Here is a 27,020-nt window from a genome sequence, read left to right as displayed (position 1 = left end):
TAGAGTGTACACACAGCTGAAGAGAAGACTTACATCCTAGCAGACTGAGTTCCCGTGAACAAGAGACAGAAATAAAGAGTAAAGATATAAAAATACTTAAGAAATGGGAACAAAAGTGTTTCTACCAGAGAAGAGTATGACAGAGTCAATTTTAAATTGTAGATGGTGGGCTGTGAATATTAGCTCAGTTGCAGAAGTTTATTTATCATGCATAGGATCCTGGATTCAATTCCTACTACAGAAACAAACAAAAATCACACTGTAAGCCATATGTAAGTTCCCAGAATCAAGAAGGCAAAAATCCTCAGACTTGGGGATCACAGAAGGCAAGAATCCTCAGACTTGGGGATCAACAGAAGGCAAGAATCCTCAGATTTGGGAATCACAGTAGGTCTTGAGAGAAAAAGTTTAAAAGTTCTAATAAACTGCTCTAAATTATACTAATCTCTCAATCCTCCTCAGAGAGGAGGCAACTAACAGAGACAATGAATAATAACAAAGACTAAGAGGCCATGATTGGAAGGGTAGATTTTATCATAACACATCATACACATGCATAAAATTTACAAACAAACTAGCAAACAAAAAAGTAAGTTCTATCCTAAGACAGGACAAAAGAAAATCTCCAAACAGGAAGTAGCAATGACAATCAAAGGGGATGTAAGGAGAGTCATCACAGCAGCTGCAGGTCACCCTGTAGCCCTGGTGATAGTGAGGGGACAGAGGAAGATGACAGAAAGACAACCAGTAGGCATTTAAATAAAGACTAAGGGACAGTCCTACTCAATGATTGATATATTTTAGAAAAGAAAGAAATCCTACCCAGAATGAAGCAAGAATACAAAGGAAAACCAAAGGGAAAGCAATAATGTCATGTAGGGTCAATCTGAACAAGCACTGTCTACAAAAAATAGTAACTAAAGTGGATGGTCATGTGCCTGCTAAACCCCCAGCCACAGTCATATGCCTGCTTGAGAGGGAAGCTAGGCCAGTGTCCATGTGCCAGGCTTGAGATGAGGATGGAGACATTCTTTCCACTCGGGAGATTAGGTGTGGCTGTTCATCCCTGGGGTAGCTACTAAAATGCATTGCTGTGCTGGTTGAGGGTAAAGGGGTGAGCAGAGACAATCAGTCACTTCAGAAGAAAGAAGGGGAGCCTGTCTGAAGCAAACAACAAGCAGATAACATGTCAGGGTGTGCAGAACATAAAACAGGGCTGGACACCCAGAAACTGGAAATAATTGATTCTGTTAGAAGAGCTTACTTAAATTATAGGGTCATGACCACCATTTTTGGATTCATATGTGTGTCAGAGGCTATGTTCAGAGATGAAGAGTCACTGCAATGCTGAGCATGCTGGGAGAGCCCTCCTGTGCTTCACAGTTATCCTGTGGTATTGCTTCATAGATGGGAAACATGGAGACCACGATGTCTGGTGTCACCCTATAACAGTAACTCTGTCTCCAGGCTGTTCTCTCCTGCACCAGGAGAGGACAGCATCTGTGGACTGTGGCCAGAGTCCTCCCCATCTCTGGATGCTGTCTCTTAATGCTCTTGACTTCTGGCTAACAGACAGGATAGCTGAGGGAGGGCGTGTTGACCTCTTGGTCTTAAGGAACCACAGTAATTCGTGTGTATGGGGCTACCCAGTTGTTTGCTTCTTCTGCAAATCTTCTAATTACAAATTGCTCTGAGGGTCCTGGTGAGGCAGAGCCATCCCTACAGTCTCATTCTTGTCCCACAGTGTTGCTCCTCAGCAACAAAGACCTTGTGCCAACATCCACCCAAGTCCCATGAAGGACAAGGTCTTCTAGTAGAGCTCACAGTTAGCATTTGGCTCTAGCTCACATTTCTCTAACTATTCTAGTATAAGCTTCCCAAGAACAAGATACCTATTGTCTTTATTCAGAGTCACATTGAGCACACAAAGGTAGGCAGACCTTGGGCAGTTACGCTCATCCATGATGTTTGTAGAGCTGTGTAATTCAGTAGAACTTCAATACTTATATTTTACAAGGCACATTAACTTTATTCTATGTATGTGATCAGCCAGGCGAGTCCGTTGGGATACTATAGCTGACTTTCAACTAAGTGCAGTGTGCCTACAAGCCACTGGTATGGGGGGTACTGAGTGGGCCCAGCTTATACCCTGGGCATGACTCACCCTGCCAGGTCTACCTAAGATGGCCCAGTCAGTTGTAGGCACCAGAACTCAGAAAACACTGGGTGAGTGACACTTCTGAGTCCTGTTCCAGACACTGGTTTCCCAGCTTCCCCTATGGATGTCATTCACGAGGCTGCCAGTTCCAGTCTGGGATCTGAGGACAAAGACCCAGCACAGCCTCCCACACACCTTCCAGAATGTTCTTCTCACTGATACCTGGGAAATAGGTGTCCTGTACCTAATCACCCCCCCCACCCCCCAAAGTCAATGCAAGGCCACAGTTCTTGCACAAAGGAGGTGTGTGTGCCTGAGACACCTGGATGCCCACCTCCCTACATTGCAGCTTGTGACATGATTCTGACTAGACTTCTTGTTGTTTGTCTTGAAATTTTGCCCTAGGGAACTGATCCCTGACTGTTCTGGGATGGGAACACCACTGGTTGTCACATGCAGATGAGTCCCTGAACACTGAAAGAGAGCCAGATAGGAATAAAACAAACTGATTATTCATAAATATCCATTTTGTCCTGGCCCTGTGGCTGGGTGGAACAGGTATGGGTTTAAAGCCTTGCTCTTATTTAGAGGCTAGCTGAGTACCGTCTTTCCAGAGGAAGGGGTGGATCTCAGGTCACATTGACCATAGGCACATAGTACGGGCTCATGTGTGTTTCAGTGACTAAATGTCCAGCTCCTGCTCCCCAGCCCTCAAGCACTCAGGGACCATGAGCAGGAAGGAGCAAATTGTAGTGTGTCAATGGCTTGAAGCCAAGAGGGCCAGGAGCACTGGCTCTGAAGGAGTTCTCCATATCTGTACCCGAACCGACACCTCATGCCTGGCTCCACACTCTGAGCCCAATCCTACAACATCCCAAGCCAGCCTCATATCCTGAGCCTATACCCTGTTCCCAGTCCCAGGGTTACTCCCGGAGGTCCTATCCTGTGCCAGCTTCTGGACATCTCCAGCATGGTCACAGGGTACTTTTCACCTGTAGGCCTTTGATGTCTCCATCATAAGCCCAGGAACAGAGACCCCTTGGCTCTCAGCAGGTCCCTTTGCTCTGGTGACACTCAGGAGCTATAGCGTGTTTGCTGTGATGAGAAGCTGCCCGTCCAGGGTTGACACTTCTGTGCTTCATGGTTTTACACCAGTACTCTGTGTTCATGCCCGTCCAGGGTTGACACTTCTGTGCTTCATGGTTTTACACCAGTACTCTGCATTCACTGCCTTCATCTGTGAAATGGGCTCAAGCCTTGGGTCCCAAGCCTTGCTTGGTGAGTGTCTAGGGACAGAACTACACAGAGGCTCAAGGAGCTGGTCATTGAGAAGGTTCAGGGGACCCAGGCCTCTGTCCTCAAGTGCAGTGTTCTTTAAATGTCTGCATTCAGGATGCTTTCCCTCACTGAGCTCTGTGGGCCCAACAGAGATGAATACACCCACGTTGTTCTGCACATGTTCATTCCCTGGAGGCTCCCAGCCAGTGGCACCAAGCAAGTGAGCAGGCAACCAAGTGACATTTTCTAATGATGGCCCCAGTATAGCGCCTGCCCCTCTGCATGTGATGTACACCACGCCCACTTTCCTGCTGTAAAGCTGGGCTGGCTCACAAGTAATTAGTGAACCTTAGGAGGCACGCGGCCAGCCACGCGGAAACATCTCCCTGCAGAAGGCAGGCACAATATGGAAACAAATCTTCTGGTGATTAAACCCAAGCCTGCTCCTCTCCCTTTAGCAAGGGTTTATCAGGAAGGTGGGTCCCCATACTCTTACACCGTGGTGACTTTATGTCCGTCAGCAGGGAGTGTTTTAGAGCTCTGAACTCACTTGAGCATCCCACAAGGTGAACATTTCTTTAGAAGAGCATGAGACGTTTCCCACTGGCCACCCGGCTTGTGTGCCCTGTCAGCTTCTGCTCCCCCTTATAACATGGCACCCCTCCTCTTCCCTTGCCCCACTTTTCATCAGGCAGACCATCTTCCATAGCAGCTGGGGTGAGGAGTCTGGGGGACAGGACCGTTTCTCTGAGCTCCTCAAAACTAACTTGGATTCTTTCTTTTTCCTTTCCTTTCCTTCCCTTCCTTCTCCTTTCCTTTCCTTCTCCTTTCCTTCCCTTCCCTTCCCTTCCCTTCTTCCCTTTCCTTTTGTTCCTTCCTTCCTTCTTTCCTCTCTCTTTCTCTTTCTCTCCCTCTCTCTTTCTTTCATTTCTCCTTTCTTCCTTTCTTTATCCTTTTCTTTCCCTTCTTTCCTCTCTTTCTTTCTCTTCCTTTCTTCCTTCTTCCTTCCTCCTGCCCTCAAACTTGGGATCCTGATGAAAGTATCTAGTATTTATAATTGCGAAGCACTATAGGGTTCATTGCTGTGTGTATCTCTGTCTGTCTGTTTCAAAAGTCACACCAATTACTCTCTCTTGTTCTCCTCCCACCAGACCTTTATTCTTCCCAATAGTTCTTCTTCTGCATGTGTACTTATGTCTTTTTCAAAAATCTAGGTTCTGCGTATGAGAAACGAGTGATTTTGTCTGAATGTTACCTGCTTTTCATGACTATCTCCAGGTCCTAGAGCTAGCATGGTCCCGTTCTTCTTTCCAGCGGATGAAAACTCTCCCTACACGTGTGTCACATTTCCTTTCACCTGTTCACCTGTCACTGCACATGCAAGCCTGGCTCTGTAACTTGATTGTTTCCAACAGTGCAACAGTGACCATGGATGTGCAGTTGTCTCTTTGCATGCTGATGAGATTCCTTCGGATACATTCCCAAAACTGATGTAGCTCTACTCTATGGTAGTTCTACTTTTAAAACACCTGTTAAAAAGCCAAATATAAATATTTGTTTTCTTGTTTATATATTTAAGGCAGGGTATCATTGTGTATCCCTAGAACTCCCTATACACCAGGATATCTAAAATTCAGAGAACGTCTTGCCTCTGCCTCTTGAGAGCCAGGATTAAATGTATTCACTACCATGCCCAGCAGAAACTTATAAACTTTATTACATTTTATGTATTTATTTAGTGTATACATATGTGTGCATACATATATGCTTCAATGCCCTTGTAGAGGTCAGAGGGTGGCTGACCAACAGGAGTTGGTCCCACCTTCTGTGTGGGTCACAGGGATTGAATTTGGGTTGTCACACTTGATGATAGGTACCTTTACCCTGAGTCATCTCACCAGTTTCAGAAACTTTGAAGTTTTAAAATCTACTTCCTTCTGCATGAGAGAGAGCACATACGTGGTGCTTGTCCGCCGTGTCTGGCTTAGTTCACTATATATACGATGTCTTGCTGTTCTACCCCTTCACAATGACTGGAGATGTATTGGGTATCAAAGTCACACTTTCCCTATTCCTGCACTGAGGCTGCTACTCTCTCATTCTGAATTTAGATGGTAGTGCCCAGAGGTCTGAGGAGGATGGATGAAGAAAGAATGGATTTGATCAACATGTACTGTGTGCATATGTTGAAATATCATGTTAAACCCCATGCAGATGTACAATTAATATGTTGATCAAAAATAAAATATTTTAGAGGGCACCTTTGAAGAAAATAAAGACAAGAACAATAATAGCAGAAGCAGAGAGTGGCCTTGGGTGGCAAACTTTGTGGCTTCACTGTGATGCAGGTAGGTGGTGTCCAGGTACATCGTGGGCATGTCTCATAAGCCATCCCACTTCACACTCACATTGACCGGAAGAGGTGGTACTTCCTAGCCCACCCTACAGATAGTAAGGCAGAGGTGGTGGATGTGACATTAGACTCAGAACCAGCAGACAGCAAGTGAGGCAGGCTTCTATGGCATACCAGAATTGGTACCTCTGCTCTAGTCAGAACCCTGGGTGCCCTGCACCCAGGAGAGCCCTGACAATGTGTCCAGTCCAGCTGTCTCTGTCTTGAGGGCTCTACACACAGGCAGTCAGCCTTTCTGTGCTTTCTCTGACAACTGCTTTACCTGCAGAGCCAGGGATCACGGAGGTCCTTCCTGGGGTTGGCGGTGCTGGGCTCTTCTGCTAGTGACTGTCACTATGGCTGGTCCACACAGGGTGACACAGCTCAGTAATGTTCAGTCTGTTATCTAGTGGAAACCTTCTCCTCCCATGTGAGTCTCTGATGCCCAAGTCCTTGACCTTCGATGGGACAGTGACTCCAAGAGGACTTGTTTCTACAGTCTAGCAGAAAGTTACAGAACATGGAGTGTCTGAGGCCAACCCGAGTGGGAAAAGCAATGGGAAACAGGAATCGGGCCTGACACCCTGCCCACAGTAGTCATGCTGGCTGCCCCCTGTGGCCCCCAGCATCACAAGAAAGATATCCAGTTAGTGATGTGTCCTGGCGGTCTTTTTGGGTCAGCATGGTTTTATGGGGTATACCCATTGCCCGTCTGGAGTTAAAACATTTTTGTTAAATTTTTCCCTTCAGTCTTTAAAAATATTAATTAATTTTTATGTGTATGCATGGTTTTCCATTATGTATGGCTATGTGCCACATGTGTGGAGTGCCCCGGAAGGCCAGAAGAGGGCATCAGATTCCCATAACTGGAGTTTACAGATGATTGTGAGCTGCTGTGTGGGTGCTGGGAATTGAACTCAGGTTCTCTGGAAGCACGATCTCTCAATCTTTTTCTTCCGTTTTTATGCTCGGATGCTCAGACATCACATTTTGTCCCCATGCTTCCTTAGCTGGAGCAGCGCTGTGACTGAATGCCCAGGGACCTGGATTCACCTGACGGTCCACTCCTCATCCTCCCGTGTATTTTAGCAAGCTTGCCTTGCCAGCTGGCCAATCAGCAAGCACTTTTCCACGAAGGGTCAGGGTGACTGATCACTGCCATGACCTTCCCCTTAGCTGTAATTAGCCAGGATCAGTTGTAAAGGCTTCCACGCCTGTGCAGAGAGGGGCGACACAGGGCTGCTGCATGAACTTGGCCCTGGCTTGCTGGAAACTTGCTTTCTTGACCTCAACCCTGGGCCAGTCCTATTCTGCTAAAGCTTGAGAGACATTTCACAGCCTGTACTAAGTGGATGCAGAGAGAGCGGAGTCCATGACATGGCCCAGCCCTTCATGGTCACAACGACTGGGTAATCCTGCCTCGGGGCTTGCATCCTGGGAGGTGCTGAGCCACATCTCCTGCTATGGAAACAATTATTCCTGGACGTGCTGGCTCCCCTGGGCCTTACAATCTAGGCAAGTGGGGTGTGAAAATGGGTGAACAGGACCTGCAAGGGTCTGAATGTCTTTCTAGAGCTAGTGTGGTAGGTGGGTGAAGTCATGACTATATTCAGGAAATGCCTGTGTTGGGCTTCAGTGGCACTGCTGACCTCTGCCTGGGCCGCCCTGCTTTAGGACAGTGAGATCTTGGCTACTTGGAGGTTGAGTCCCTCCTGCTGAACTTGGAATTGCCTTTCATGTCCAAACACAGTTTCTCTTGAAAAATGTATATCGTATGCCACACAGACACAAGGTATTACCAAATTGCGACCAAAAGTCAGATCCCACAAACTGAAACAAGCCCCTAGTGACAAGCACATGTACTGACTCCTTCACGCCAGCACCAAATCTCAGTGTCTCTGGTCTTCTCGATTCCTTTTCTAAAAGTGGCAAATGTTAAAGTCCTTGAAAGGTCAGATCTAAGTTCAGTCACTGCTGTCCATTAGGGGGACATCTGTCACCATAAAAGACTACAAGCACCAAACACCACACATATGGGCAATTAATATATTGCTCAAGAATAAAATAGGAATATGACACATCTACTGAGCGGATGATAAGCTGTCTGCCCCAGGTGTTAGACGCTCTCTCCTCACTGCCTGTATTCCAAAACAGCATTTTGGGATCCCCCTTTCGAGAAGAAAGAGAAGCAAGCAGGACAAGGAGAAGTCACAAACAGCACAGCGAGGGAATGCCTCCTGTGGCCGTGTGTCCCCTGGGAAGTGGACTGCTGCACACGTCCATCCAGGTCTAGGCTAGCAAGACCCCTGAAGCATTTCCACAGAACATTCTTGATCAACATGACTCTTGCCTGGTCTGCAGTCACTTACTATTAATCAAAGCCAATGGAGTGGCACACACAGCCAACACTAGAAGGCATGCATTCCATGAACTCCATCTCAAGTCCAAGGGATCATGCCTGCATGTGCTCTAAGCAGGACAGAAAGAGTTCAGTGATGAACACACCTTTTGTTTCTATCCACGACTCCCAGAGGGATACTAGCAAGTTCTGAGGTCAGGAAGCAATTGACAGATGGACACAGTAGACGGCATACACCCAGCCAGTGCCTGCCATTCATTCCCAGAAGTCGGAAGTGCCCTAGAGGAGGCGAGCCTTACCAGGATCATGTGGCCTGTAGAGATGTCCATGTTAGACTGAACGGGCTCCTCGGACCAGGATGAAGTGCTGCTCCGAGCTGAAGGGCTAGGCATTGGCCCATCACTGAACTGGGAAGAGACACTGTTGATGCGTGACGTGTGTGGCCCCTCAGGCCGATCCTGTGGCCGGACAGACATACGCTGGCGGCATAGCTCCTGCAAGACAGCCAGGGGCAGAGTCAGGGGTTAGCAGCATCCAAGGAAACCTACTTGGTACTCCCCCAGAACTGCAAGCCAACCCTCCATTTCCCTGCCTACTCAGCCTTAGTCAAGGCTCACACGAGTGAGAATTCATGCTCTTGGCATTTACACAGCCCATGCCCATTAGTGTGTTTGGAGGCATCACCACCCTTAGGCCCTGAGATCTACAAGCCACTGAGGCAAGTTGGCTCTAGGAACAAATGTGTGAGTACACACCTATATGCACACATGCATCTATATACCCATGAGCAGACACAACCCCCATCACCACATAGATTCCTAAAGCACCTTTTTGTCTTATTCTGGTCAAGAACAAAGATGCAGATAGATAAAGTTTGAATCTTCCTTTCTCGTTAGAACCTAGGTCACATGGGAGACCAGGAGTCTACTATAAGGTGGGGACACCTTCAGTCTGGGATTTTCTTCTCCTCCAAACAACTCCCATTCTGACAAGAGCAAGGATTCTGGGATCATGGCAACATGACCCCTTGACTTTTACCTTTGGCTTTACCCTCCAGCTCTCACCTTCTGACTGGCAAGATACCATTCTGGAAGCTTCCCAGACACAGTGAGCCCTTCTACATCTAGAGAAGATGAAACTGACTTGAGTCACCAAAATGAAGTGTCATGAAGAGGTGATCAGAAAGTACAGCTGAGCCCCACAGAATAGAGGAAAAAGAATCATGCCCTTGCCAGCAGGTCTTAGGGAATATTATTTTGTTTACGCTGCATTTGTTTAACTCTGCCAAGCTGTGTTACTGTGCCTCTCTAAAGCACCTGAGGGTCCTAATAAAGAGATGAATGACCAATAGCAAGGCAGGAGCAAGGATAGGTGGGGCTGCAGTCAGAGAGGATAAACAGAAGGAGAAGCAAGAAAACAAGGAGAGGAGGAGATCAGGAGCCAGCCAGCCACCCACCCAGCCACCCAGCCAGGGAGTCAGAAGGAAAGAAAGGTATACAGAAATAGAGAAAGATAAAAGTCCAGAGGTAAAAGGTAGCCAGGATAATTTACGTTAAGAAAAGCTGGCTAATAACAAGCCAAGCTAAGGCCGTGCATTCATAACTAAGAATAAGCCTCCGTGTGTGATTTATTTGGGGGCTGGGTGGTGGACCCCCCTCCCGCCAGAAGTCAAAAGAATAAAATGCCACACAACAAACAGTAGGAAACAAAGGCCTGTTTAGCTTCCGAAGACAGATGGTAGAAGGTAGGAGACTACCACCACAGTTTCATCTCCTTCACCCCAGGTCACTGTTGTCGCTGCCTTCATTCAGACAGAGGCCACCAGAAATGCAAAGACACCCCCATCTGCTCAGCTCTCTACAGTAGACAGACACTCATGCCCTCACCTGCTGTTGGTGGCTCACATAACCCTTGAGACTTGAGAGCAACTGAGATGGTGAAGGCCATCATGGACACCCTGAACATGACGAGAGGGAAAGGTGAACCCCAGAAAGTGAGACCTTCAGAGGGTAGGGAGGCCTCTGCCATAAGGGGCAGCAAGACCAACATTTGGCCTTGACTCTCTCTTTTTTTAAAGAAAGAAAGAAAGGAAGGAAGGAAGGAAGGAAGGAAGGAAGGAAGGAAGGAAGGAAGGAAGGAAGGAAGGAAGGAAGGAAGGAAGGAAGGAAGGAAGGGAAAGAAAGAAAAAGAAAGGAAAATCAGCTAATTTTCTGGCAATCTCAAAAACACAGCAGAACAATCAACAAAGTGCCACAGTCCCCACAAGGGTCTTCTGGGCTCTGCCCACCTAAGCACATGCACTCCTTGTTCACTTCATGCTCACAGAAGGATTGCCACTGGGTTCTGGAAAAGGACCCCGGAAGACTCTGCAATGCCTTACAGAACAGAGCTCTGGAGAGGTTCAGTGTGCCCCAAGTCTGGGGGACACAGGAAGTCACGCTGGCCGTGTACCTAGGCCATGAAACAACGAGGGAAGCCTGAAGGGAATGAAGGGTCCCCAAAGGATCCCAGTTATGGATGGAACCTCGGCTGGGACACATAGGCTCTACATGAATTTGGGCAAGCCATTTAAAACCCCAAATAATTTCTTCTCTTCAAAACAGGAAATGGTAGTTGTCAAGAAAGATTAAAAGTTCATGCATATAAAATACTTAGTACAGCATGTAGCCCAGAGAAAGCTCTGTGGCATCAACCAGCAGAGCGGAGCATACGTGTAAATGGTAAAATAGTCCTCTCAGGCTGGACATGTATCTCAGTGGGCAGAGTGCTTGCCTAACATGCATGAAGCACATATGTTCTTCTGTCTTCAGTACCACAGAAGCCTGGCAAGGCATCCAACCCTATAACCTCAGCACTGGGAAGGCGGAGGCAGGAGGATCAAAAGTGAAAACACTGAACTTCCAGGAAGGGATGGCATATAAGAGGATGCAGCTGGTGAGTGGGTGCTGGGCTGGGGGCAATGGTGTGTGAAGCCGTGGAGGGGGTCAGGAGATACATGGGGCCATGTCCTGGGGATGTACTGGTGCGTGTGATGAAGGTACCTGGTCAGAGGCTTTCCTGGGGAGCCTGTGGGTGAGTCAGAGAGGGTTAGCATTTCCACAGAGCTGCCCTGAGGATACAGAGACAACCAGAATATCTGAGATACAGCATGATGGATTGACAAGGATCCAGAACAGAGCAGAGGGCTTCAGAATCAATCTGACCCCTTGACTTCTAGGATGGACACCCATTTATCCACTAATTCACAGTGCCTGGAGCTAGAGGGCTGGGCTTTGGAATCTGGCTTCAGACAGGTCTGTATGGATGTGAGTACACTGTCTTACCACTCTGTGCCTCAGTTTCCTCATATGTGAAATGTGACAACAGTACCAGCTTCACAGTTGTGGAGGGTTAAATAGCTGGATGCGGTAGCACACTCCTAATCCCAGCACTGGGGAGACAGATGCAATATGCTAGTGAGACCTTACATAGCCAGCCATAGAAAGCCCTTGTCTCAAAATAGACACCAAAAAACAAACAAACAAACAAAAAAGAAAAAAAAACCCTGTAAAATCCCTAGGAGTCGCCTAGCACAGCCGGGTGCTCACTGCCGTTTGTTTGCTCCTCACTTGGAAGAGGATCCCAGATCTGACCTCCCTGAGCTTACAGGACATTAGAGCTGGGCAAAGATGGAATGAAAAGTTGCTAAGGACACACACTGGGCCTTCACAGGCAGCATGGTCATGGGGCCCATGGGAGGGCCACTCCTGAACAGCTCCTGCAGAGGAGACCTGGGGCAAGTCACAGGCTGGGTTCTGGGAGATGGTTGCCATGCTGAGCTGGCACAGAGAGATGGCAGCGGAAGTGAAGGAGCGTGGCGCTCTTCTTCCTGGTAGCGCACTGCTCACTGACACATTTCACATCTTCGCTCACGCTGCTCTGATGTACCTGCCTCTTCACGGCTCACATCCACTCAGGAGTCAGTTGCCCAGCTCCTCTACCTCTATGGAAATCCCGGAGTCCACCACATGGCCTCTCTTGCCTGATAAGGAAGAAATGCTTCTAGGGGCTGACTGTGACCTTGTGACAATACTTCTACCCACTTAGGGGGAAGCCATTGTACCGAAATCCTTCCCTGGCCCAGGCAGGGACCACTTGGTCCCAAATGGCGCCTTAGACATTTTTTGACAGCATGTGTCATGCCATGATCATTCTCTTGGTTGCACACTGCCCAAACCTGCCACCACAGTCTGGCCCAGGACAAGGCGGCCTGGACCTGGTCACCTGGCCCATAGTGCTCTTTCCTCTTGCCTCATCTTCCCAGTCCTTCCGGTCTGAGGGAACCTATAGCAGCCGGCCTGTGAGGCTGCACTGGTGTAAGGATTGCATGTGGACATGAAAGCCATATCAGTGATGCAGTGAACATATTCAGGGTGAAGCCTGGGCTATGGACACCCTAGACAGGCTCTGGGACTACGAAGCAGCAAGCAGCAACTTCTAATGCTTCCATCTGTGGAAGAGAAGCAAACATCTCTCCGTAGCTTTGAGATGCTTTCCCTACCAATGCTGACTGTCTCCCAGCTGTCTGATGAGCGTGTGGTGTGGTGTGCTGTGGTGTGCGAGTGTGTGGTGTGGTGTGATGTACAAGCGTGTGTCTGAATCTATCAATCAGCTAGGAGAGGGGATCTGGGCGTCTTAGTCACCAGGTATTCCTTAGCAGCCTGTATAGAGATGCATCCCACATAGGCCCTTCTATAGACCACTGTGGACAGTGATGGTTTCATGTCTTGATTACAGTAGGAGGAAGGTGGAGATTGACCTAATGCCTTGTCCTTTGGGCTGGCCATAGTTTCTTAATTAACATCACAAAGGCCACATTTTGTCTTTTCTCTGTACTATACTTCAAAACTAGTTTTTAGTTTTTTGAAAGAAAAAGTTTGTACTTTTCATCACAGTGGAAACAATGTGGCCTGTTAGTAAGGCCTGTGTATGCATGTGTGACATATGTGTGTGTACGTGTGTGTGTGTGTGTGTGTGTGTGTGTGTACATATGCCAGAGGTCAAAGTCAGTCCGTATCTCTCTCTTTCTCTCAAGATAGGGTCTTATTAGGTGTCATTGGCTGGTCTGGAATTCACAGAGACTCACCTGCCTCTGCCTCCCAGCTGCTAGAATTAAAAGCTACCGGGCCAGGACTCTCCCTTGTTTTTTGAGATAGGGTCTCTCACTAAAGTTAGAGCTAGCTGATTGGCCACTGAGCCCCAAGGAACCTCTTTTCCTGCCTTCTTTGCGCTGGCAATACATCAATGCATCATTGCACCTGGCTGTTACAGTCCCTAGAGATCCAAACCCATGTTCTCATGCTCATTTGGCAACAATGTTGCCAACTGTGCCATCTCCTCCGCCCTATTGGGTCCTGCTCCATGCAGACCAAAGCTGCTGCTTCAGTTGAGGTGTAGATATTTCCGTGTTCCTGCCGTGACTGGAAAACTGGCCCATGCAGCCTGTGTGTGCTGCTGCATCCTTCCTTCTAGGAACACAGTTCCCTACCTGAGAGGACGAGCACACGCACACAGTAACAAACCATGGCAAGGCTTCCTTGCCTGCAGGCAGGGATGAAAGGCTGAGCCAGCACAAACATTTACAGTAGAGGGATTTGAAGTTACAGCCTTTGTAGCCATCCTGCAAGCACTGCATGTGACCAGTGTTCATCCTGTGTTCATATGACCTACACTTATCATGTGCTGGTGGGAGTGGTGGGCTATGTCACGCACACTGGAGGCACCTATGTGCAAGTGACAAGGGCACCATGGAGAGCACACATGTCCTGCAGGTTATGGTCTGAGAAGTGGGTCCAGGCAGAGCTGGGAGGGGGACAGTTTTTCCAATCAAAAGATAATTAGTGACGCTAACTAAGCTGCATAGACATGCTAGAAGGAGGCCTGGAGTCTGCCTGACTGTTTGGAAATTTTCATCAATAACCTTGGCAGCAAACCATCCCCCTGAATAGAGTCCCGGGTTAATTCTATAAATGCCTAAAGGAGAATGCAGGTGCACAGGCAGGTCCAGAGCATTGCCCAGGGAGGCATGGGCCCAGAAAAACCATACCATCCACCTCCTTGACAGCCCCAGGACTTCACCTGGGCTCATAAGCCCTGCTGTGCGTACAGGAGGGGTTTGATAAATAGGTCTTCTCTTGGATGGAAGGCTGGCTAGTGTCTACCCACCATAATTTGAAAGAAAAAGACTACTTAATATATGCAAATTCTGGAAAAAAATCTAGTAATTATCAAAGATGCCATCTGTGAGCTGGGACATCACTTCAGTGAAAATAGCCCAGGGCTGTCAGTACAGCCTGGAGTTCACAGGAAGACAGTGCTTCCTAGAAGCTCATGTCTCAGCAACCAACAGGTGATTGGTTGCTCAGGAGGGAGAAAAGCCCATTTGACAGGACAGTCCGGGTATCAGGTGCTGCTGTAGGGTCAAGAGGAGCCCACAGAGACTTCCTTTCAGATCTTCCCGTACACACCGAGAACAGGGACAGATAGCTTGTGCTATGGCTGCCCAGAAGGCTGGCCTTCAACACGGGAGAGTGTGCTGTGTTTTTCTGTCATCTCTTTTCTTCATCCAAATTATTCGGCAACAAGAAAAAAACCCAGTACATAAACCAAAACATATTCCCACGTAGCATAGGGGAACACTGTGTCATATGGCATTTTCAGGAAAGGACTCTGTGTCTTTCTAGAATGAGTTCAGGTCTGTGTGGAGCAGGCCCTGTATCTGTACAACAGCATCCATGTCTGAGGCAGGATGCTTTTTCTGTGTCTTTCTGGAGAGGTCAGTTAGTTTAGGGCACCTGGATTTTTTCTTCGTGGCCTCTCACGTGTTGAGAAAATTGTCAAGGAAGTTAGGGGCAATTTGTGTCCGGCTCCTAACTGGAAGTGTATGAGGTCAGCCACGGAAGAAGGGTGTGACTTGTGACTTTGCATGTGGCTCCCAAGGTGACAATTGTCAGTGACTGGCTTCTGCTCTTGGGAGGCAAGCATCCCTAGAGACTTCTGTGAGGGCGTGGAAGCTGTTCCTGGGAAGAGACTGGTCTGAAAGAGAGCCAAGATTGGCTCTAACAGTGCGGTGTGTGGTGACTTGGGACTTAGGATGAGACTCCAGAGCAGACCGCCCACGTGTAGGTCCCAGCTCTGCTGTTTACATCTGGGTGGCAATGCACGCGTTCTGTGAATCTCCGTGAAGTGGGGGCTATAACAGGGCTCCTCTGGCAGGTTTCTGGGGGGATGAGGTACAGAGCACAGCTTGATGCCTGCTCAGCATTCAGTCAAGGGCAGCTCTTCTCAGACACACAGGGAGGGCAGTACCACCTGCCGAGGGAACTGGCTGTCTGGAGACTCTCACTCACTCCAGGATGCTGCAAACCCATGAAGCCAAGGCCCCGCGAGGGCTGTCCCTACTGAATCAAGACAGCAGCTTCACCCATATCACACCTATTTTGACATCTAGCCCCTCTATTTACCCATTTCCAGGTACAGCCATAACAACTAGGCTTTAAAAAGAAAACAAAGACAATTGTTCTATAATCCTGGAGTCAGCATAGGAAGACAGGGAAAGTTCCAGGGTGGAGGAAGAAGAGGAGGCTTTAACCCTGGAGTCTGCTTGGAGCTTCGGACCAGTTAAGAAGTCAAAGCTTCTGACGTAAGCAGCATCTGCTGTGACAGTTGGTGACAGAGGTATCCTCTTCCATAGAACATGTTTATGCTAAGATAGTAATCAACTGTGCCTAAGGCCGAGGTCTGTATGGCCTCCAAGTGTGGCTTTACTTGTTTCCCAAATAATTTTCTAGAAATTGCAAAGAAAAAAAAAAGCTTTGAAAGTAAAAAAAATTCGTAGCTTTTCTGTAACCCTGTGACCTAACGCTGTGCTGTCTCAGTACATCCAACCCAAAGCAAAAGGACACCCCGTGATATCATTTAGATTCCTTACCAACCCTCAGAGATGGAACTCCGGAGGCCAGAGGAGCCCAAGCCCATGCTTTCAGATGTGCCTTGCTGTCTTCTTGCGTGCCTTTCTCTTTATCTTCATGTGAAACTTTATGTTTAAAAGGATGTCTTTGAACATAAGGGAGTGAAGAGATGGGCTCAGTGGTCAATGAACCTGCTACACTTGCTGAAGACCTGAGTTTGGTTCCAAGCATCCTATGGAGGCTCGCCCCTACCTATAACTCCTGCTCTAAAAGATCCAACTCCCTATTCTGGCCTCTGAGGGCACCAGACTTGCATGTAGTACACATAACATAAATGAGGGCAAACATTCAAACACATTAAAGAAAACTTTTAAATTGAAAAAAAAATGTCTTTTAATGAGCTCAATTTCTGCTTCATACTGTTCACTCTGCAATTATTTTCTGCAGAAAAGCCAAGTATCTGGATTTACGTGAGCCAAGGTTCCTAAAAGATTAAGAGCACTCCTCAAGCTGCTGCAGGTGATGGTGTGAGACTGTGGCTCCAACCCTGCCATGACTGGTACACCTCCTAGCTTCTAATCTGTATCACTAAACCATAGCAGTGTGAGCTGTGCTATTTTAAGACAGCCACATGGCATACACACGGCTTGCTAGGAAGGGTAAGACTCCGAGGGTCTGTGCTCTGCAGCCAATCTCTCCTGTAAGCAATTGTGAAACACTAATCTTTGGGGTATAGTACTGTTTTCATCACATCCGGAGCCCACTGGAGAGGCCAGTGTGCAAGCCCAGGGCACTGGGCCCCAAATACTGCCATTGGTGTCTTCTGTGGCTTAAACACAGGCTTGGGGCTCTTGAGACTGTCTCTCTAGACTAGCATGTGCAGGGTCCCTGCAGTCTGCACCAGCTCTGGACTGTTTATGCCACCCAGAAGAGGACACAGACTCAGCTTACAGAGATGCACACATGCCTTGTGAAACCATCATTGTCTCTTGCTGTGCAGCCGTTTGCTTCTGCTCCACGCTGAGCTCAGGCCCTGGGAGGCTTCTGCAGGGTCCTCCAAATATTTTATGCTTCTTTATAGCACAATTTGCAAAGTAAGTTGAATAGGATTCTGGGGGCAGAAATCCATCCATACACACAATAAGCAAATGCCTCATTTCTCAGCTTTGCGTCTGACGGGGAAAATTACAGAGCGGGAATCACTCCCAGAGAAAAGACCTGTCACTCTCAAATTCCGGCAAAAGACCAGGACTACAAAGGCTGGGGAACGCTCCCGCACCTTTCGAGGAACAATCGGCACAAAACTGTGCCTGACGGAGTGTGCACACAAAGGCCGCCTGGGATTTTTAGGGTTATTGGGGGAGCATAATTAGTAGTACGGGACAAAAGTAAGGAGGAAACACAAAGGCACTGGGAAAATGGTTCATTATGATGTGCTGGGCGGGAGAGAGGCCAATTACTCTGCAAGCTGGATACAGCCCTAGGAGGCAGCCCTGAGCCCAGCGGCCCTGGGGGTGGCGGGTCTCCTGAGCAAAGGCGAGGGCAGTGGGCGCAGCGTGTCCCCTGGTGCCTGCCAGACCCAAATGGTGGAGAAGATCCCCACACTCCCCGACCTCAGGTGAGGGGACTGCAGGATCCAGCCTAAGGAAGCAGTCAGGCTGGATCCAGGTAGGAGACTCGGCTTTGGCAAGACGTAGGTGTCTTTTACTTTGGTCTCGTGTGTGCTCTCCAATTTGAACACGTAATACTTTTATAACACGAATAACCAGTGGAAGGCATGTTTAAAATTAATCATGTTCTACATTCAGTGTGACATTCACAAAGCATGCAAGGGCAGGTTGGGAGGTGCCGCCTTCGGGGGGTGAGAAAGAGCACCCGTGAGGGCTTCTTGTTGACTTACATCTCGTTCACAGCATAATGTCATTTCCGTGACTTTTATGTCATCCCGAACTAAAGGTTGTGGAAGAGAACTGAAGAGAACTTTCCATCCTAAGTGAGGTTGGGTAGTTTATACAAACACTCCCAAAGAATCTCTCTGATGAGCACTGTGGATAGGGCAACTACTGCCTTCCTTACTCAAGCTAAAAAAAAAAAAAAAAGCCACAGCAGCTCCCAGAGTGTCACTCATTCACCACTTGTGACAGTCCCGTTCTCATCCTAAATGGTGCCACCTAACCACCACCTTCCAGCTGACATTGGTCCGGCATGTCCAAGGATCTCTTCTGAAGCTCTTGGCTTCAAGGTGCCCAATATACACATGAGCTTTTATACTTCCACATGGGCACATGCTGGTATACCCACACATCAGGAAGACATCCTCGGAGCCACCCCTGAGCTGGGCTGAGATCAGCAGGACGCCTGCTCAGGATGCCTCGCTGCCAGGCTGACACTCACCTGGCCTCCGGGGATTCCCTGTGCTCTAAAGCAGTGCACACTCAGCTGTGTGATCTGAGGTCTGGTACGCCCCAGCTTTGTGACTAAACCAAATGGGACGGGGATAGCAATTATCAATCAGAAGTGAGTAACGTTCCCCTTCTTATGAGATGTTTTCTCAAATAAGACTTAACACAGACACGTTTTTAACTGGCACAAGAGAAAGATAGCTTCCACTGCTTCCCTCAGTCTGGAATTCTCAGCCACATCGGACACAAATAACAAAAAGACAAGATCCCTACTGCAGGCAACTTCATGCTCTTCTGTGCACATGTAACAGCCAGCCACAGTGGAACCATGGCTGAGCTGCTTCAGTCCATCCCGCCTGTCTTCTGACCCCAGGGTGGAGGGCCACAATCAGGGCTTCAAAAGATACTTGCTTGTGGCACCCAGGTAGAACAGCAGCATACTTTGGGGGTCCTGGACACCCCATACCAGGGAGCACTGTGAGTCCTCGAAAGAGCCACCAATTGGATGGGAGCCAAGTCCTGCCAGCAGCAACCCAAGCTTCCTGTCTGATCTGTTAGAGGTGGCTTGACTCTCCACAGCCCTGGAAGAGAGCTGGGAATGTAATTGCCTGCCCCACTTCAAAGTATCAAAGATGCAGGCATCTCTTCTGACCTGCAGCAGCCCAGGGCCTGCCGGTGAGGACTTGAAATTAAATTGCATGTTCAGCAACTGCCAAAAGTTACTGACCAACATGCCCCAGAGCTCAACTACAGCCTTCTCCTGCAAGAGTTCATCTGCATTTCTCCTGGGGAACAGCCCCTTGAAATCAGGGAAGAGTTGCAGAAGTAAACCCATGCAGAGAAAACAACTTAGCAAGTACATGCACTCTTCCATAACCTGCAGCGGAGATGGGCTTCACCTGCATGTGGGGTCTTCAGATGGAGAAGAGGGGACATTGAATGTGTCATGCTGGGAGTCATCCAGGTGTTATAGGGGGGTGAGCATGCCTCAGTTTCATATTCAGAGACTCAGAAATACTCAGTCCAGCAAAAAATCAATCATCTGTCTTTCGGGGGCAGCCTGGGCCTGACACAGTGTGAGGCTGGGAACGGGCGCTCTCCATGAGAATTTCTCCCCGTCTTCTTGCCTAGCATTCTTTTTAGCACAAGGCGACAGCAATCGCTTGTCACCACCGTCATCCTCACTATAGAATACTTCTTACACACAGACTCCAGGAATCACGCGCCGCGGTTTTCAAGACTTGGAAATGTTCTCCTGCACAGCGACTCTTCATACATCAATATTGGTTCACCCTATCGACTGGTTTTCATTGATCACCTGCAGGCCCCTGCCAGGTGCTGCAGACTGTGCAGATGCCACCCTCTGCGAAACTCAGGCTGGCCTCAGCCCTGAGCAGGAGGGAGGGCAGGTCACATGGGAAGAGTGGCGAGTACACATTGCATGACTGCAAATCGGAGGAGTGTGCCCGGGGAGAAAGCCACAGGACTCAGCCTGGCGTTCAGACGCGGTTAGTCCCCTGGGCCAGGATGGGGTCTGAGCACAGAGAGCTGACAGATGGGGATGGTGGGCACCAAGGAGAAGCAGGGCCTCCCCAGGGCGGGGGTCAGAACAAAGGCTCAGAGCAGAAGAGCACAGGAGTGGTTTGAGGCTGGGAGAAGAGGGGCCGAGGAAGGACACAAAAGGTATTCAGGCTTCCATTCTGCTGCTGCTTAATGAAGCCAAAGGGCAGGGCCATGGGGGGCAGTGTGCTAAAACAGCTGCTCCAGACCCTCACGTCATCCTGGGCCCATCGCCCCCCTTCCCCCTCCCCCTCCACCAATGCAGATGCCAGTGAGCATGGGACCAGGTTCAGGTGGCAGCGGGCAAGTCCCTCCCAGAGGGCTTCACAACTATGGGGCTGCTGAGGGTCCCTCTGCACCGAAGGAACAGAGTCTACACCTCTGTGGGAGGGGAACCTTGTCCAGAGTGAGGGCTGAACTCACAGGAGACTATCCTGGCACTGTTGGCAAGAGCACCTTCCACTACAGCACAGCTCTGCTACAACTGCAGACGGAACTGGAACCAAGAAGGCAAGGGCGATGGAAACAGGGGGTCGCTAGGTCCCGAGTGCAGCACCACCTCAGGACCAAAGCAGCTCTCCAGGAGTACTGGACAGTTGCTCTGCTTCTCAGTTTCACACTGGGGAGGAGGGGGGGGTCACTTAATTCTTAGTGCTTTTCTTCTTCTCCATTACATCTGGTAAGAGGAGAAGAAAGGCACAGGGATCTGGGTGGGAGTGGAGCAACATGGAGATTCACAAAGTACGAATAATTCCCATCTCAATTAACTGTCTTGATTGACTTATAAATGTCTGTTTTATTTTATCCTACTTAAAACCTCTCTGTTTTTGTGTGGGGCACTGGGCTTGCTTGCCGCGGACTACATCACTTGACTTCAGAACACATGGTTTCTGGCTTCAGTATATTTTAAGAGTCTATACAAGGGTATTCTTGGGTGCTTCTTCCTGTAAATTTATTATGCTTTACTGTCTTTGGAAAAAAAAGATAAAATGGCAAGAGTCTTTACCTATATTAAAGAAAAGAAAAGGAAAGGAAAGACAAGAGAAAAAGAATAGAAAATATAAGAAGAGAAGGAAGAAAAACAGACTTCTGGCTATCTCAACAGGTCTCTGCTCCCTTACGATTGGTGTGATTGTCACCTTACACACATATTACATATAAACCTTTCTTACTGATCTAGTGTGAGATGTCACAAACACCACAGGGTCCTGGATTTTAAGACATTCACCTTTACTTGCTAATGTGATTATAATAAATTAGAATAATTAAATAAACTGTATGCATAGACACATACAACTTTACATTCGGACACTTAATTTTGCTGGTTGCGTGTGGGCTGCAGATGTACTTCAGCTGGTAGAGTACTTAGCTTGCTTAGTATGCTGGCTAATTTTTTTGCTCCAAGTCCTCACACCGTGCCTGGCTACCCTGAGCTTCCTTGGCATCATCAGTGTCAATTATCCCCACCAGACTCACAACACTGGTGTCCTTCACAAATGGTCTGACACCACTTTCGTGAGAAACCAGGTTCAGCAAGCCCCTCTGATTTGGATTCTTATGCTGTTAGAAGAAATAAGTTTTCTGGTCTCATTCCAGCTCTGTAAATCCAGGTCTTAAAGTTACCCATGGCTCCTGAGGTGTCCATTTCTCAGGGGCAATCCCATGCATACAGGGGCTTAGGACAGAACCCAGCACCCAGTGAAGCTACCACAGAGGGCTGGATAGGGGAGAGCCCGGAGCAGAGGAGGAAAGGGCTCCTGTCTCAAGGGGTTTCCAGAGATCAGTGAACCTGACAGGAGACTCCCAACTGCTCGAGAGCCATTGCAGCACAAGGGAGTATCCTTGGCAGGCCCCTCCCAAGTCTGGAGCTATCCTCCCTCCCTAGCCAGTCTCGTCACTCATCCATGCTGACTGGGCTGAGGACAAGTGCAAGCTACTTTCACTTCCCTCTCTGACAGAGCAACACTTTCCTCAAAGCCAACCCGCCACCCTGTGTGTGGCTAGGAAGCTCTCCTCTGTGCCCTTCGGCCTCACCATGCCCTTAACCTGCCCGTGGAGATGTGTCAAGAGCTGGACTCACCTTAATGAAAGGTCCCCAGAGGCACCATTCACTGGAGCACATTGTCTCCAACCTTTACATCCAGAGACTAAGAAGTCTTGCTTCCCACGGAGCCCAGGACCTCTTCTCCGCTCTGAGTACCCCTAGGGTTTGCTCTGAAGCTGCTATGGTCCCCTGAGAAGCCCCAGGCCCTACAGTTACTTCACCCCTACATCAAGGTGCTTTGTCCTGAGGAAGTGCCAGCTTGGAGCCTCTTGTCCTGGCTAGGAGGCTCTCCTGTCCCGGAGGGAGCCCAGCTCTGCTGTGTGGGTCATCTGCAATCTGGTTGGATGCTCACACACACCCTCTTCACTTGCTTCCAGCTCCTAGTGCCCTCCTTGGGATCTGTCATCTTCACATTCCTGGGGTTCCTTTGTAAACCCCAGCTAAGCCCACTTCTTGACTTCTGTCACTCCTTCTGAGATACTCAGTTTCTCACCCAGAACTGGCAGCTGCTAACAACGCTGGGACTCCTGTCACTCACACTTCCCACCTAGGCACCCTCACCTTGGTGTGACCTTCCAGGCACTGAAGGGTGTGTCTCCACAGATCTTTAAGGTTGACCAGCACCCAGGACTACCTGAAGGCCCTAGACTTGGGAAAATCACATCTTAGCCTCTCAAACTACATTTTACAAAGGCCTCCTTCTCTGTGGAGGATCTTCCCTGTTGTTCCTAATATGGGCTTTCTTTGCAGATTGTTCTTCTGAGTCTTGGTTTGAAAAGTACACTTCACTCTCTGACTCAGAATTCAAAGCTAAAGGAATCCCATCTATGGGGAAATATATAACAAAATAGAGGTGTATGACAGGACTCCACACAATTATGAGGGTCCATCACCTGCCAACACATACTTCATAAAGCTCCTTTGGCTATGAGTTAAAATAATGAGAAAGGAAGAAATTTACAAAATGAATAAAGCAGAAAGGGCTAAGCAGAGGAAAGAACCTGGAACCTGGCAGTTAAGAAGGATAACATGGTTCTTCTGCCCTGCTCATTGAAAATGAGAGCCCCACAGACAGAACTACCCTTTCATCGCTTCCAGCATCCATCCTAGTGGACGGAGCCAGGAGTCTTCTCCGCTGCACTAGGACCCACGATTCCTGCCTTCCTCCCTAGCCTTCCTGATCATAGGCATCTCAGTGTACTGTAAATGCCTTGCTCACATGCTGCGTGACTGGCCCCTGTCCTTCCATGACCCCCTACATTGGTAAGTTGCCCACAAGAGACCCTGTCTGCCAGAGGACTGATCAGTCTCTCCCGTCACCTCAGTATCATACATGTCCCACCGAGATGTTCACTGTGCCTAACTTCTCATTTCCAAACAGTAAAAGCCAAGAGGTAAGGGGTAACCCTATTCCCTCTCTCCTGCAGGAACTTCTACCATGAAAGGACTTTGATGAGAGGACAAGGTTGTCGTGGATAGGTGCCAGGTGAGTGCCATGTCAAAGCTCCTAGCCGGGAGGCTGCTGCCCTTACATGGTCTATGAGCAGGTGGGGGTGGGGGGCACAGGAGTGGGTCCGATCCACCTTGACTGAAGGTCGGAGCTTAAGCCCGCTCTTGCTTTTCCCAAGTTATTGACAGAGGTCTAACTTAAGGTGTGGCTACAAACAAGACGTCCTGACCTAGGGCGTGGTTACTTGGTGTTGGTATTGAGATGGCCCACAAAGGTGAATCCATTCCACCCTGACTGAAGATCAGAGAATTCAAGCGTATTCCTGCTCCTTCAAGCACAAGACAGGAAGTTTGACCCAGGGAGTGGCTGCCTACAGGATACTTGGCCTAAGGTGTAGTGTCTGCATGTCCTCCCTAAACAACAGAATACTTAACTCAGAATACAGTGGTCTGATGTTTCAAGTATTAAATAAAGTAATTGTTCTGTTTGTTCTTTGTATCGTGCAAAAGCAGTCTTTTACCTTCTTACTCCCTTGGGGTATGTAAGCCTATGGAAAATAAACATGGGCGAATTCAGTATTCCCTAGATTGCCCTCCTGGTTCTATTCTGCATAACTGCTCCTTTTTCTTTTTTTCATCTCTCTGTTCCTCCTATCTAATATTTCTAATCCTCACACCCCTTCTCTGAAATATGCAGACCCCGTCAAAGCTGGACCCTGACAGATGACATCCAATAAAGGTCTCGACAAGCAGACATTCTTGTCTCTGTTCACTGGGGATGCAGACCAAGGCATTGGTCTTTTGGTGACTATTTTACCCTCTTGTCAAACTTGGTGGCCAGGACCTCAGCCCTTCAGCATAAGTGATACTATGACCACCCTCTGCAGAGCTTGCTAACAGAACAAAATCAGAAGGAACCCTAGAAAAGCCTCCCTGGTTGAACAGTGGCAAGGTAAGCAGCTCCCAATTTTGCAAGAGGTGATTTCTTTTGATTCTAAGAGTAGCATTAGCAAGGCAAGTTAGAAGTCTGGTAATGCTTTAGAGAGGACGCACACTTCCCAGAGATGCCGCCCACCTACCCCGTACCATCAGACTGCAGAAAGGAACCCAGAAAAGTTACCTCAGGTATAGTAAGACTGAGTCAATGCCCTGCATTCTTTCCTATCCCCCACACAAAGCTTCCTAGGAACTGTTATTTAAGTAAATACAGGTCTGCTAAAAATCCACAAGAAATAAAACCAAACCGTACCATATTAACAAAAAGAAGCCATTAACTTCAGAATGCCCGTGAACTAACGACTCCAGTCACTAAGTGACCTGCTATTTTAAATCAAATCTGACTAAGGGGAGTGGCCTGTGGTCTAAGACAGGTGGCATGCTGTACTTTGTTCTGCCCATCCTTCAGACTTTGGCACTCTCTGAAGATCTGTCTCATCTCAGGGGCATTTTTGCCCAGGCATCTCTGCAGAATAGACCTGTAGTCACTGACTTGGGAACTGTATGCTTGAGTGTTTAGGGTTTATGAGAAGATTGAACTCCAAATAGTTTGTCTCTGAACAAGGACTCAGACCTGAGCTCACAGAAGCATTCTGATCAATGAAGCTCAGCACACAGGGAACACTTGCTTCAGATACTGAGGACTGATGGGCAACTTTCCCTTTGGCATGGTCACATTCCAACCCCAAGACACAGGCAATTTGGTACCAATTATGCAGTCATTTAGCGTCTGCTTAATTTATAGCATGTCCATCATTGTTTCAGGACATGATAGGCTCTGGGCAGGTGGAGACATCCCTGTGGAGTGCAGACTACATGGGCCATAGGTGGTCAGAATCCTGCCTACACTCAGGAACTTTTGCAAAGATAAGATAGGAACACTAATTCTTGGGGTTCACTATTCAGTAAGCAAAACTGTCCTTATGAACACTACATGTTAGGATGTCCTGTCTAATTTTGAAGCAGGAGAGCTTTTGCTTCTGGGATATCTGAACAAAAATATTATTTCAACCTGAAAATTTACTCATACAGCTATCACAAGACAAATGGAAACGACTTTCTTGAAACCTGTGCTGGGGTCAAGGGCATCTAGGGGAAATTTGCTGTTTCTGACTTAATTGGGAGGCATCTGATCCTTTCCCCATTTGCATGACTAGTGATTACACCAATTATGGAAGATTGAACTCACCTAGACAAAGAAGGGTCTGCTAATTCATAGGAGGACGAACCAACGTGTAACCTGTCCTCTCCTCTGGAACTCGGCCTCCCTCAGGAGAGGTGAGTGGGTCCATCAGCACGGGTGCACAAAGCAGCAATCACATGCTCTGTCATTACATTAATAATCACTGGCTAATGGGAGCCACAGCAACCAAGATGACGCACGCTTAGTGACTGTTTGCAGATGGTCCCATAGCTCGATGCTCGCTTTCCTCTGGGTTTGGTTCCAAAGGCCTCCAAATATGCAAGGAGACCTGCTGGGTATTGTGAAATAAACCATCAAAAGAGAAGTTGCTGAACATTCTGCAGGAGTCTCTGCCCCTGTGTCGGGGAGCGAGAGTGGGCCAGCAGAATACTAAACTCGCCGCTCAGAGATGATCAAAGCCTCAAGGAAATGGATGCAGCATTCAAAGGGACTTGGAGAGAAAAGGGGAGAATGTCTTCTAATCATCTAACAACTTATTTTTGGCACAGTTTTTACCTAACCGCCTTCCAGAGAACTAGGACACCTGCATGAATAAGAGGTAAGAGGTACCCTGGTGCTGACCATCATGGCTCCGTGCCTGTCAAGGTGTGGTACACACACCTATGTGCTCATACAAGCATATCATTGTGCACACAGACACACGTGAAGCCAACTTAGAGAAAAAGCAACAAAGTGTTTCCCTTTTTTTGAGATCATGAAGGACAGATTAAACCCAAGCATGCCTCATGACTTTAGAAGGAAAACAAACAACACTTACGGCAATAATGGGGAAAGTTCTGACAGAGCACACTGCGCCCGTAAGCTGTCAGACCCCAAATGTAAAAGCATGAACAAATTAAGTGTCACTGAATTATCTGACGTGACTGATACCCTGGAACAAGATCAAAAGTAAGAATCTATCAAAAAGATTTGATCTTCAGGAGGCTAGAGAGAGAGTTCAGAAGTTGAGAGAGCTCCCTGATCTTTCAGAGGGCCAGTGTGGCTCTTGGCACCTATGTTGTGTGGCTCACAACTACCTTCAACTTTAGCTCCTGGGAATCTGATACCTTCTTCTGGCCTGTGTGGGTTCCTCAAGACATGTGGCATTCTGTCTGCCTGCCTGTCTGTCTGTCTGTCTGTCTGTCTGTCTGTCTGTCTGTCTATCTATCTATCTATCTAAGACTTTATTTTCCAATAGAAAACAAATCTCTCTCTCTCTCTCTCTCTCTCTCTCTCTCTCTCTCTCTCTC

At 48.2% G+C, this 27,020-nt stretch overlaps 1 protein-coding gene across 1 annotated transcript in view; it reads right to left on the bottom strand.

The window, feature by feature from the left end:
* Ptprn2 (protein tyrosine phosphatase, receptor type N2) overlaps window positions 1-27,020 on the bottom strand; it is a 715,776-nt gene that overhangs the window by 80,964 nt on the left and 607,792 nt on the right. The window contains exon 14 of the mRNA XM_005343678.3: window positions 8,487-8,681. Within this exon, the coding sequence (XP_005343735.1) occupies window positions 8,487-8,681 (195 nt within the window). The remainder of the gene's footprint in view (window positions 1-8,486; window positions 8,682-27,020) is intronic.

This window comes from Microtus ochrogaster, chromosome 1 (assembly GCF_000317375.1).
Source record: "Microtus ochrogaster isolate Prairie Vole_2 chromosome 1, MicOch1.0, whole genome shotgun sequence".
Lineage (NCBI taxonomy): Eukaryota > Metazoa > Chordata > Mammalia > Rodentia > Cricetidae > Microtus > Microtus ochrogaster.
Note: the sequence above shows the minus strand (reverse complement) of the source record. Positions and strands in the feature narration are given on the sequence as shown.